General features: G+C 44.2%; 1 protein-coding gene across 7 annotated transcripts in view; it reads right to left on the reverse strand.

Moving 5' to 3' along the window:
* Positions 1-12,462, reverse strand: part of LOC105422933 (putative receptor-type tyrosine-protein phosphatase mosPTP-1) — a 271,425-nt gene that overhangs the window by 170,370 nt on the left and 88,593 nt on the right. For all 7 annotated transcript variants that reach the window (XM_089075386.1, XM_089075375.1, XM_089075395.1 and 4 more), the window contains one exon: positions 3,235-3,543. In XM_089075386.1, coding sequence (XP_088931512.1) covers positions 3,235-3,538 — 304 coding nt within the window. In that variant the 5' untranslated portion in view covers positions 3,539-3,543. The remainder of the gene's footprint in view (positions 1-3,234; positions 3,544-12,462) is intronic.

Genomic DNA, 12,462 nt, shown 5'->3' on the forward strand with positions numbered 1-12,462 from the left:
GGCGAGTAACGCGAAGGCTTTGCATCTGCATCTGCTCGTTAAGCGAAGTGGAAGGAATAATCGTGACTCGTTAGCCGCTACCGAGATTCCGTGAAGGTTCTCCTCTTTCTCCCCCTCTCTCTCTCCCCCCTCGCTCTTTTCTCCTTCTCGCTCTTTCTCTCGCGCGCGCGTTCTGCTCATCTCATTCTCTTTCACGCCGAACCGCGTATCCCGTCATGCATATGAATGAAACTGTTTTGCCGCGAGCCGAAAAAACGTCACGCTGTTAAACGACTCGCGCTTATTCATAGCTGCAGTCAACCAACACCGTCCCTGCTACCACCACTCATCCCGATGAAGCTTCGAGAGACGATAATTCGAAGCTCGTTCCGGGCGTTCCCTTTGGGTCCTTTGTACCGCTCGCGATATCGTTTCGAAGAGTGGCACACGTATCTGCCAACTCTCTCACTGATGCTCGTTCATCAAAACAAATCGGCGAGCCTGCTGACTTAACGAGACGATAACTCGATGACTATGCAGTGAATTGACTTGACCACAAACATGCGATATATGAAATTTGGCTATATTTCGTAATTACAAAAAATTGCTATCAATTAAGAAAATACACGTATTTTCTCTTTATCCTTCACCGGTGCGCATTTCCATCGTGAAGTATTGAAACATTTATAAAAAGCTCTTGTCCGTTTTGTTATTTCACGATGCGAGATACGAAGTTTTTGCTAGGTCAACAGCAGCGAGTGTGAAATACGAAATTTATTTTTGACCATTCGCTCGTTTTCGCGCGCGTAATTCAATGCGAAATTTTTCAATGCGAGAATCAGAAATGAGGGAAGCATGAGAATCAATCTCGCAAGTAGAATGTATTCGAGAGATATGTGCGTATACGCTCCTATTGTAGAGATTTGAAAAATGTTCATTTTAATGGTTGACGTAATGTGAATATTGGTTACCACCGAAGTGTTACGTGCTCAGAGTTTCAACTAGAAGCACGTACGGCATAATGTACATATACATCATTATGTATACACACACACACACACACACACACACACACGCGCGCGCGCGCGCGCGCAACATAGATGTTATAAGATATGATGATATGAATATGTCGCCTAGTATCGAGTACACAAAATGAGAAATGTAAATTCGCGAGGTTTCTGATCGTGAGCGGTACATTGATTCTTCCGAGACCGCATCGTGTCGCGTCGCGTCGCGATAAAGTTCACTTTTCGCGCCGAGTTATGCGAATGTCCGCCCGGTCGGCGTAATTTCACGTTGTTTTAGCGGCCTCGGGCGAAACTTTTTAGTCAAATTGAGTAACGGATCGTGCATTGAATGCAAATCACCGCGGCATAACCCGACGATAGGAGCCCGTTTCGTTTTCTTCGTTTTTTGCGGTGAAGTTCGGCGGCCAAACTTATGCCGCTGAAGTTATGCCGCGCGTACTCTCATGATTCCGCCCGTCATCGTCTATAGGATGCTAGGGAAAAGTTTGCTTTTGACGCGGTGGGTTGCACGTGACGAATTCAAATCAGGCGTAAATACTTAAAGCAAACACTCCGCGCGGAGGAGATGGCGGAGGGCCCGGCGGAGGGAGGGGGGGCGGAAGGGTGTGCGACTCGGTTTTAAAATAAAGCATTAGGAGTTCAACGAGCGACGACGGGGTTGTTAAGAAGGGTGGCGTTGCCACCCGCGGACCGGTCTGCCTTTCAAAGTTCACGGCAAACTTCGCGTAAACTCGCCAAGTTTAGCAGTGAACTAGTTCATTGAACGCAAATCGTAACCACGATGAATGGAGTCGCGGATATTTCAACTCCTGTCCTGCGAAAATATCAACAAAATCGAAAACGATCCCCGGTAATACCGCAATCATTAACTAAATAAACCCGGATTTTTTACGATGAATTATGCCGTTTCGATTAGAAGAGGGATATCCCATAAATAAATAAATTAGATTTAAAAAGCCCATCAGCGGGATTATATATGAGCATCCTAAAAAGATTTGTTATAACCCAAGAGAAAATTCAATTTTGTCTTTGAGACGAATCCAAAGCGATTTTGAAATATTTGAAATATTATATTTGAACCATTACGAAGGTAATCCATATATATTGACGTCAATATTTACGCATCAATATTTGTGTAACCAAAAATATTGCGATTAATCCTCATTTTAATTATTATTCGAATTTTTTATCAAAGTATCTTCATTTTCTTTGTAAGTCCTTTAAGAATTGTTAAAATTATATTTTGCATAAATGTAAAAGAGTAGTCGCGGTCAAATTAATATTTGTCTTTTATTTCGATTTGAGGAAATAAAATTGTCAAGCTGCAAGAAATCTTCGTGTATCGGAAAATTCTTTTCATATATATAGCTAACGGCTAAAGGCAATATAAGTAGGACAAGTAAGTCTCTTCCTTTTTTTTAACTCTAAGAACAGAGGAATCGCATTTGAACTTTTATATCTCGTCCGATCATATACAATAGGAAATATCGATAACTGTACATTATTTTCGCTGGAGTTGCGAGAAATAAGATTAGATGGTTATTTATAATAAAATTGATTTTATCAATTATCAAAATATCTCATAGGAAATATTACAACATCCAATTTAGTGTTTAAAATAATAGAAATGTTAATTAACGTTTTCGGATTTACGTCTTGTAAATGATTAATGATATCCCAAAGAAGTCCAGAAGTAATAAATATGATTTAAAGTTTAACCAAAATATTTCCAAGTAATGAAGCTAAAAGCGTAAATCAGCCCAGATGAATCTTATTAACGCAAAATATCAAACGGTTCAAAATATCCAAAACAGAAACAAGTTTTTAATTTTGACATTCGAATTAAAAATATAACAGATTTAAATTTCATAGATTGTCAGAAGCGAAAATGTTACCAATAGTTTTCTCTTTCGAGATCGACCGCAATATTTATTCCCATTCACTATTTAATTTGAGCTTGCTCTCATAAATATAAAAAAACTTTTTTATCGGACGTCAATAAAATAATAATTGAAAAACAGAAAGGAACGTATCGATCCATTGTTGGATTCGGCACGCATACATGTATAATGCGGTACGAGTTCGAATCGAATTAAAGGAACTTATTAATGAGCGCCAGTCCCCGGTTTCTATATTATCCTGGACTGGACTTGTTCCCACGGAAAGTACATATCACACGAAAAGAGAAGGACAGAGGGAAGGCGATTAAGAACATTCCGCCACTTACCTCGCACGATGAGCTTGATCACCGCTTCCGGCGTATTCCGGTTGTTCACGAGACACTCGTACATACCGCTGTCGGCGGCGGTGACGGGGTGCAGCTGCAGCGAATAATTTTTCAACGACAAGGACATTCTGTTCTGTTCTGTTCGCCGCACAACAGTCGTGCTTCTGCTCTTATACTCGAGCAGCCGCATCCCGTTTGCCCGCCACTCGAGCATCAACACCAGCGAATCCTCCGTCACCCCCGGACAGCCCAGCGTGACGTTCTTCCCCGCTTCTACGACCATCTCGTCCACCAACGAATTCATGGTATCTGCGAACATGGACGCTTTCGTTACGTGGCGTCGTACGTGGCGAGTGTTATCGGCGCGATAAAAACAAACGTGATCGCCAGAGACAAGAATCGAGGGATCGGAGTATGACGCGCGGAATCCGCGACGGACTTACTCGCGGATTATCGATTAGGGGATTCACCTGCGTCAGGACAGTTTCAGCGTAGAGCGAATAAAATCCAAGAATGACCGGCCGTTCCTCGACTTTACAACGCGTCACTCCCGATCCCTCGTAAGAATGGATGTAAAAGAATTCCGAACGCCGCGGGACGGGTGCTATTGATTGCGTCTAGTCTGCTTCAGGCCTTCGTGCTCCATTCTCAATCATTTTAGAGCAAATCTCGATATCTTTTAATTGCGTGATCTGCCAGTCTTCGATCATTTCCCGCTGAATGGTTTAGATCATACTTATTAATACGAGTTGATACTGGTCAATATCGCGACGTCAACAATTTCACGTGACCGCGCCGGGTCGTAATTTGCAACGCAAAGTATACGGTCCTAGCTTACGCGCAAATAAGCTCACGGTTACGCCATATATTGCGTACGCGGATTTCTGAATACCTGGACATCCAATTTTCTTTCTAACGAGTTCAATTTTTTTTCTCCAACGGGGGGGGGCGTACCCTCGATACATGCGCGCACTCACATTTCGCTGTCTCTCTCTCTCTCTCTCTCTCTCTCTTTCTCTCTCTCCGGCTCGTGGTACATCGTCGCTCGGAAAATCTATGAAAATCCATGCACGAACGGACAACCGACCGGGAGAGAATTCGCGCGTGATTTCGTAAGCACTACAGACATGTATGTGGATATGCGGCTCCTCTCTGTATCGCGGCGCTGAAGCCCCGCGTCGATCGTACGTGGCGAAACCGCGCCGGACATCACGATGCGGTAGGTCATCGCGAGGTAATTCACGAAGGGATTCCCTCCGCAATCTCCGGAAAGCCCTCGGAAAGCTTTCGCTGCGCGGATCTCGCGTAGCGAAAACAGTATTCGGATCACGCGTACGTATTCATACGTGCATAAAGTGCAAGTTCGAACCTTGCCAAGAGTGGCGCTCCTTTAGCCGAGCGGCGGTCTCTTTCTCTTACGATCGGCATAAATCACGGCTCGCCCTTTGAACCACGTCATTGGACGAGCGACTAAGCAACGTGTCCACCTTTGCAAACTCGATAACGAATTTGTAGCGAAACAATATTTCCTCCTCGATCCACGAACATTCTCGCGGTAAATTCTCTTTCATTCCCGTTCAGCTATTCCACACGTTCTCTCTTTTCTTTCATGTCCTTTTAAAATTTATTACGCGAAATACATCTCAGTTTTTTCTTTTTTTCTTTTTTTTTTTAATAGTTATAGCTCTCTTTCACAGCGGAGTGTTTACAGCGAGATTTTTTTCACGTTTTTCTTTATTTATTTCTTTTCTATTTTTATTTATTTATTTTTTTTATTTTTTGAGTTATAAATAGGGACGTTGATGGTGTTTTCATGAATAACACTTTTAAAGTTACTTGATTGATGGCCTGATTGGCCAAATTATTTAAATCTAGCCATTTTGTATCAACACCACGGATAGAATGATATATTAATTTTCATATACGTTACGTCAGAATAAATGAGATTTTTCCATGGTAATGACATTCATAATCAATAAAGCGCTCTTATAAAATGTGCCAAAGACTTCCATTTTAGTTCATTAATCAATAAAACCATCATAACTCATTCTGTCTTGAAATAGGATACTAAATAATTGAATTAAATAATGCGGTTATTTATGAATTATCAAATATTATCTCGAGTCGTCTAATATATTTTTAAGTTCAACATATCGATCACGAATTTTGCGGTTCATATAGGTATTTCAAATATAGAGGATGACCCAAAATTCACGACTCCAACTATTATAGCAAGAAAATTTTCGAAAAATTAAGTAAAAAGTTCATGTAAATTTTTATTTAAAACAGCAGTTTTTAAGATATTAAGATTGACTAGCTTACAACTTTTATATTTCAAAAACTGCTGCTTTTTCGAGAACTTGGTATAATATTTTGAATTGTGAATTTTGGGACACCCTATATATATATAAAGAATAATTTATAGAATATCTTTTTTTTTCTTTTGAAGTTATGAGTGCGGATGATCGTCAGATCAAAAATTTTAAAATATATCCAGTGTATATGTATGATATCGATCTGGTTTTAAAACTAAATTTCTTCAAACGTAACATCAAAGTTACTCACGAAATGAGTCGACTGGGAAATGTTTCGTGTCGGAAGATATCTCAACGGAATTTTAAAACATCGCTTCTCAAAGCCCTTCCCATATACATCTAAAAACTACGGACTATGTACACTCGTTTCTTGCGCTTAAAACGTCATTACGTTTCATCGCCAATCCGCGGAACCACAAGGAATATGTTGCGAAACCTGTTAGCTACCGATTAGCTCTCGACGGAATGCGCGCTTTTGTGAATAAAAAAAAAAGGCGCGCGCGTGCACGCGGAGGGAGGTGAAGGGTTAATGCGGAAATGCGGGTTGAAACGAATGCCGTCGCGCGACGCGGCGAGAGAGTACGGGCGGGAAAAGTAATCTGGAACTGTTAACGGCGTCGATCGTTCCGATAGGCAGGGCAAACAAAAAGTGACGGGAACAGAAAAGAAACGCCATAAACGCAACTGCGATAACGATAACGTGCGGGCGCGCGCGCACGGCTCGGTCAACGAGAATTACCGTCATTTGTACTCGCGACGAGGTATTCGCGGCCGCAGGACGCTCGTAAAATCGACACGGCAGATTGCCCAAGAAAATAAAACCGCAGCCGCGCGCGTTTTGGCGTACGACGGTTCCTGTATAATGTGCGCGCGCAAAAAAAAAAGAGAGAGAGAGAGAAAGAGAGAGCGAAAGAAATTCGCGAATAAAGGCGAGGGACCTCTCCCCCGTGCCTCTCGGTCGCGCAAGCCAAATTCGCGAATGTAATATCGAGAGAAAGAGAGAGAGAGAGAGAGAGAGAGAGAGAGAGAGAGAGAGAGAGAATGTTACCTCCTCGTGTTCTTCGGTTCGCATAATTCCGCACGCCATTTCGTCGCGCGCGATCCACGCGAATTCGGAATATTAACGTCGTAAACTTTCACGAGCTAATAACTAATCTTCGTCGTCGACGCAATTCGCGCTCGTTCGAGCTCAGCCGTATTTATAGACGGTATTCCATAGATCGCGAGAGCCGCGCAGTAAAATAATAACGATCGTAGGAAGAATCTCGCATTTGGTGCGTTACGCGTGCGTTGCATTCCGCACCGAACTTCGAATTGTAATCGATATAATTTAACGACGCGGCGAGAACGAGAGGAGAAGTCGGGAGGATCTCTCTCCGAGGATCGTTGTACGATCGGGAGGCACGCGCGACGTGTTCTCCTCCGAACTTCGGAACCACCCCTCCCGGAGCGCGTGTGCTGCTTAGTCCTAGGGGTCCATTTCGCGCGCGCAAGTTAACATAATGTAAAAAGTTTTTCGACGGTGGATAACGTTCGTGCCGCCGCGTCGCCGTCGCCGCTGTTCCGCGACGGAAAAATATATCGCGCTCGTCCTCGATCGCGCGCGTTCGACTCGCGCGTTCGTCTCTCATCGTAGAAATGAGATTTCACACGCGATTTTCTCCCCGTATCTTCGGGAGAAGAAGCTTCGCACACGCGAGAGTTTTCCAACAACTGCGGCAACGGCAGCCCGTAGCAGTCGCAGCGGCAACGACGCGGACGCGCCTCGTTACTTCTCGAACTTCGTCAAAAGTACGTCGTAAAAAGTTTCCATACCGATTCCCGCCCCCCCGCCATGCTTACGAAAAACCATAAATCTCTCTCCTCCCGGGGGGGTGAGGGAGAGCCGAGCCACACGTGACGTGGTAATTTTTCGAATTTCACGGCGAACCCCGTCGCGCGTTGAATGGCTCTCGCCATTAGGTCGCTAAATCACAGAAAGAATTAATGTTAATTAGGGCACAAATCCCGCTGTAATGTCTCGATTGTGACAGACTCCGGGAAAACGCGCGAATATTTACGTTCGCCGACTACAAACTGCTGGCCAATTATTTTATCCGATTCTCAAGCGCGCTCTCGTTAATTATTCCTTACAAAGTGATATTCGTTATACTTCCCTGAGGGGATTAGTGGAGGCAAACGGTATCTTGAATCCCGCATGGGCCTTGAAATTTGCTTTAATGCTATAGGAATATTACGAGAGAGAACTTAATGCGCGTCTCCATGTCGGCGAAATAGGAGGCTTTCAAGCAGCTATCTCTTTCGCTGACGTCCTGGAAGGACCCTACCCATTATCTCGAATTCTGTTTAGCAGTCTCCAGCGGGGTTCAGAAAGAAAGCGTGAACTAAACGTAAACTCGCTCCGTGTAAATGTAGGTAGGGATAATACAACAGCGGTTTAATAGCGCGCTGTTTAGCAGCAGCGTCACTTTTAAATAATACAACGAATTACGTAGCGGCGCCCCGTAATGAATTTAATAAAAAATAAATAATCCACCATTTTTTTTTTTAACGAGGAGCTAACATAACGGTAATTCAGTAATTCAGACGTATAATGCGCAGCTCGTCGTCGGAGAATTTTCATTTCATGACGCGTCAAATGCATTGTTTAGCGATCGTCAGCCGACGCACGTCGGCCGCGGAAGCAACAATCAGCGCAGCTCCTCGAGCCGCGACCGAGTCGCGAGGCCGACCTAAAAATTGAATTTTATCCTCTTTTTCCCGGGGCAGGCGAGACCGGCTCGGTACGCCGTAAATTAATTTACGCAAATCTTCCGCGGGCATGAATTTTTGCAGCACTAATTTCCCCAGAAGCTACCACGCTCCGCGAGATACGGTCACACGGTCGAGGCAAGCCGTTACCACGGTAATTACCTTCCTACCTTCGTTCCGCTTCGTCTTTTTGTCTCATAACCAAGTAACTATCTTAATTGCTTTTGCTTTTCTAACTCTGGATACTGCACTAAGTCTAGCTCGCTTCATACCGGAGGAATGCTGACCTCCTCTACTCTCTCTACCCTCCCCTCCCCCCCCACCACCCTATCTCACACCTCGTTCCGCGTTTCTCTCCCAAAAATCCCCTTGGTCATCATTGTCGTTAGCAACTATCCGCAGGAGTGTTATCCCACCCTCGTCCCGGGGGTCGATTTAAATCTGTGTTCCCCTCCGCTTTCTGTTCGCGCTTTCGCTCCATTCTCACTCTCCACCCTGTCTTATCATTCCGTACCCCGCAACCGCCAATATTTTTTCATTACGCCTCTGTGATCCTCTGTTTTTTTTATCGTGACGACGATAATATCGTCGCAAGCATCGCGAGGAGAAGAGTCGACGTGGCGGCGGCGGCGGCGGCGGCGGCGGTCGCAAAAGGCAATCTTCCTAAGAGAATCTCAAACTGTACGCGACGTCGCTCGTGCCAATTTTCGCTCCGTTAACCATCACACTGTGAGACGACGACCTTCGTTATTTCCCGTGGAAAATTTCGCGCGCGCGCGCGCGCGCGAGGAGCAAGATCGAGCGACGCCGTCGTTCGTTCGGCACGAATGAACGGGACTGTCGGAGAAAGGAGAACGAGAAGAGCGTAAACGGTTCGTCAATCATTCTAATCGATCGCAGTTGCAATTTTTATCAAACGAAAAGTACCCCCTGGAGAGAGAGCCACGTCGGCGCAATGGCGGCAGTTAAATAATGCAAGGCTAAGGAAGAAACGTTATTAACGTTTCGTTACAATTAGAGAAAATCTTCCCGGCAAGTCTTTTAGGCTAAGTAGGATTGGTTAAGATCACGATGGGTAAAAATATCCCGCAAATTCACTCAGACTTTTTCATACCTAACCATCACCCCGCGGTTGCCTTTCTTGCGGCGGTAAATCGCCGGCAGCGCTCGCCGGTAAAAGCGCACGATTCCTCGCGCTCCGGGATTTCTCCTGTTTTCTTGCCGGTCATCAAATAGATAAGCGCGAAGCGTAACGCAAGTCTTCTCCAATTTTATGAAAGTAGAAGGATCTTGATACAGTTGATTGCCTTTCAGAAACTCCCCGACATTAGTCGCGACAGACAAGGATTTATCGCGAGCAAGACAAGCCGGTTTTAATACCAACTCCCGAGAATTATTACACCGACAACTTATTAGCTTACAGCGCTTGCCATCCGCACCTGGCAACAACTTCCCGACTACTGTTACAATGTAACAGACGCATCTCATGCTCGCTCGTTCGCGAGTGTCCCCTTGATATTTACCTCGTTTTTGCTCCATTTTTTGCCCAAACAAATGAATGCGCGCGAATACGTTCGCGGATTAACAACGCCGGGCGACATTTCCTTAGGATCGCGAGAGATGTGAGAGATCGGTTATCGAGATCGCCGTTTCACCAGACGGCACCGGCGCTGACACGAGAGGTAATCATCTGCGGCAGCGGTAAATAACATTTTCATCGAGCGGTCGATCTGACAATAATAAGGAGGTCGCGCGATTATTTTCCTGGAAACGCCGCGGCGTTTAGATGGGGCCGCTCTCGCCGGTCGATTAATCATCGGTAGATTCCCATCAACCGGGGCATATTTGCACGAACAAACGCTCACTCCGGGGGAGAAGAGAGCTCGTCGCGAGCGTTTGCCGCAGCTCGCACGAATTTCTGTCTGCGAGAGTTGAAATCGTCGTAAATCCACGAACGATTCCTCGGAAATCGTCCGTGTCGGCGCGCAGTACGTAAACTCCCTCGTTTAATCGCCCGCTCGGTCAAACGCCCTCGTTAATTACTTCCGATTTAATTAGCGTTTACCCTCTTACACCCGAAGGGAAGAGTCTCCATCGCCTTTTCCCCTCCTCCCCTCCCTCCTCCTCCCTCGCGTTGTAAATCATCGAATTTGGATGCTCTCCGAGGAAGCGACACCGTTCAACAATGCACGTACGAGGGACGTATTTCGCCAGAGCCAGTTAGCTTTCCGCTCGAGAGGGTGGATTCCGGACAGCGGAAAAATAGATTTGTACATCCCGGGCCCGGACGCTTAATAGAACTCCATAAAATACACGAGTGTCGCGGAAAATGTTTGCAAAGCGAGCGCGCCAGTCGTCGGTCGTCCGGAATTCACTCCAAGATTTTCTCCTCCGTTTGCTCGATAAATTTATATCAGGTGCTATTCAACCTTTTAATTGGGAAACAGCGAAATTACCGGAGGTAAATTCGGACCGAGCGATATCTCATACAGAGCCGGGGAAATCACACGTGACCGCTAAGTGGACACCGCTTTAATCGTCGAAACAATCTATGTGTACCGAACGATCGCACTTGCGCCGAAATAGACGCCAAACTGTTAGAGCAAACTGTTCGGTATTAGTTTTCCCCCGCTTTTGGAAACTGAAACTCCGACCGAAAGAATTGCACGATCCGATAGCCGATGTTCTCGCTAATGGAGCGTTCGCGGGAAACGAAACAAATGGAAGCCGCGCCCTCCACGGCTTCCCTACAACGGGGAACCCCGCTTCGTTCGTTCGCTCGTTCTTCGTTCGCTTCTTCGTTCGTTCACCATCTCTTGGATTTGTCTTGGAAACCTTGAACGGAATGGAATTCTCGAAGGACGATTCCGCGCGAAGTTGGTATCCTTCTTTGAGGAAGGATCGATCAGACGTCAAAGAAATGGTCAGAATTCCGAATATTTGCGACTCTCAAACTTCCTCTTCGAGCGGTTATTTTCCTTTTCGCAGTGCAAACTCTCGGTCGACTTTGATGTATTTAGTTAATAAATGAATTTATCGTACTCAACCATATAATCAAATTCTATTTTTTTAATAGAGTGTTTATAAAGAAAAATCTGGAAAACATGGAATTTTCAGAAAATTTGTTTGAGAAAATCAGAGAAATCTCAGGGAATTTGATTAAAAATTAGGGGTTTTTTTCAAACTATTTTTTGTCTTTATATTACAGTCGAAAATAAATTGTTAACGAACAACAGTGAACCATTCACTCTAAATATCCAGAGCACACTAATTTTACGACTGATCCAATATTCATATTGAGGACAACAATTTCGTGTTAGAAGCAATTTTAATGAAAACGAATGTTCATTTTAATAGTTTTGTAAAAGTTGAATTTTGTACTGGTTATGCATTATATAATTTTTTGTTTGTAGCTTTTGAAAATGTTTGAAAAAAATGTTTGAAAAATGTTATTCGATACAAAATATTAATTTTTCAGAGTTTTTACATAGTTTCTTTAAATAAAATTTTTCAATTTAGTTATCGACGCTCGAGTAACTCTTAATTTTATGATTTATAAATTTTTATGAACGAAAAATATTCAGCACTTTGCGCAAAAAATATATATTTATTTGTAAAATGCATTTAAAAATAGTATCATTTTCCTGAAATTTTTAACAAATTGCCTTAAAACTCGGGAATTTTTTTCGGATTCGAGTAGACCTCCCGTAACAATATTAATCTCCCAGAATTTAAATACATCTGATAGGAAAATCTATTAATACATTATGCAGTATCGTGAAACTCATTTATCTATCTTATATTCCGAACCGATAACACGGCGGCGATAAATTGCATTTCTCACAGTAACAAATGAGAACTGCGATGCAACGTTTGCTTAGTCGCGACGCAGGATATGATAAGCAAGAATGCGCGCCCTAAAACACCATTGGAATAACGGCAATTAAATTTACATACGCCCCACGGAGGCGGTCGTGCAGGTAGAGCTGCACCACTAACGTCCATCCGCACACCGTCGACTAACAATTTTCCCCCGTATCTGCTGCCATTTTTCTATTCTGTCACAACGGCACGGAAATATTCATTTACTGCGTCATTACGATCGTTCCCCGTCGTCCGCGAGGCGTCGTCGTGTCGTGTCGGCCATGCATCGACGTAATTA

The sequence above is a fragment of the Pogonomyrmex barbatus genome, unplaced genomic scaffold, assembly GCF_055798465.1.
Source record: "Pogonomyrmex barbatus isolate J1 unplaced genomic scaffold, ASM5579846v1 scaffold1, whole genome shotgun sequence".
Lineage (NCBI taxonomy): Eukaryota > Metazoa > Arthropoda > Insecta > Hymenoptera > Formicidae > Pogonomyrmex > Pogonomyrmex barbatus.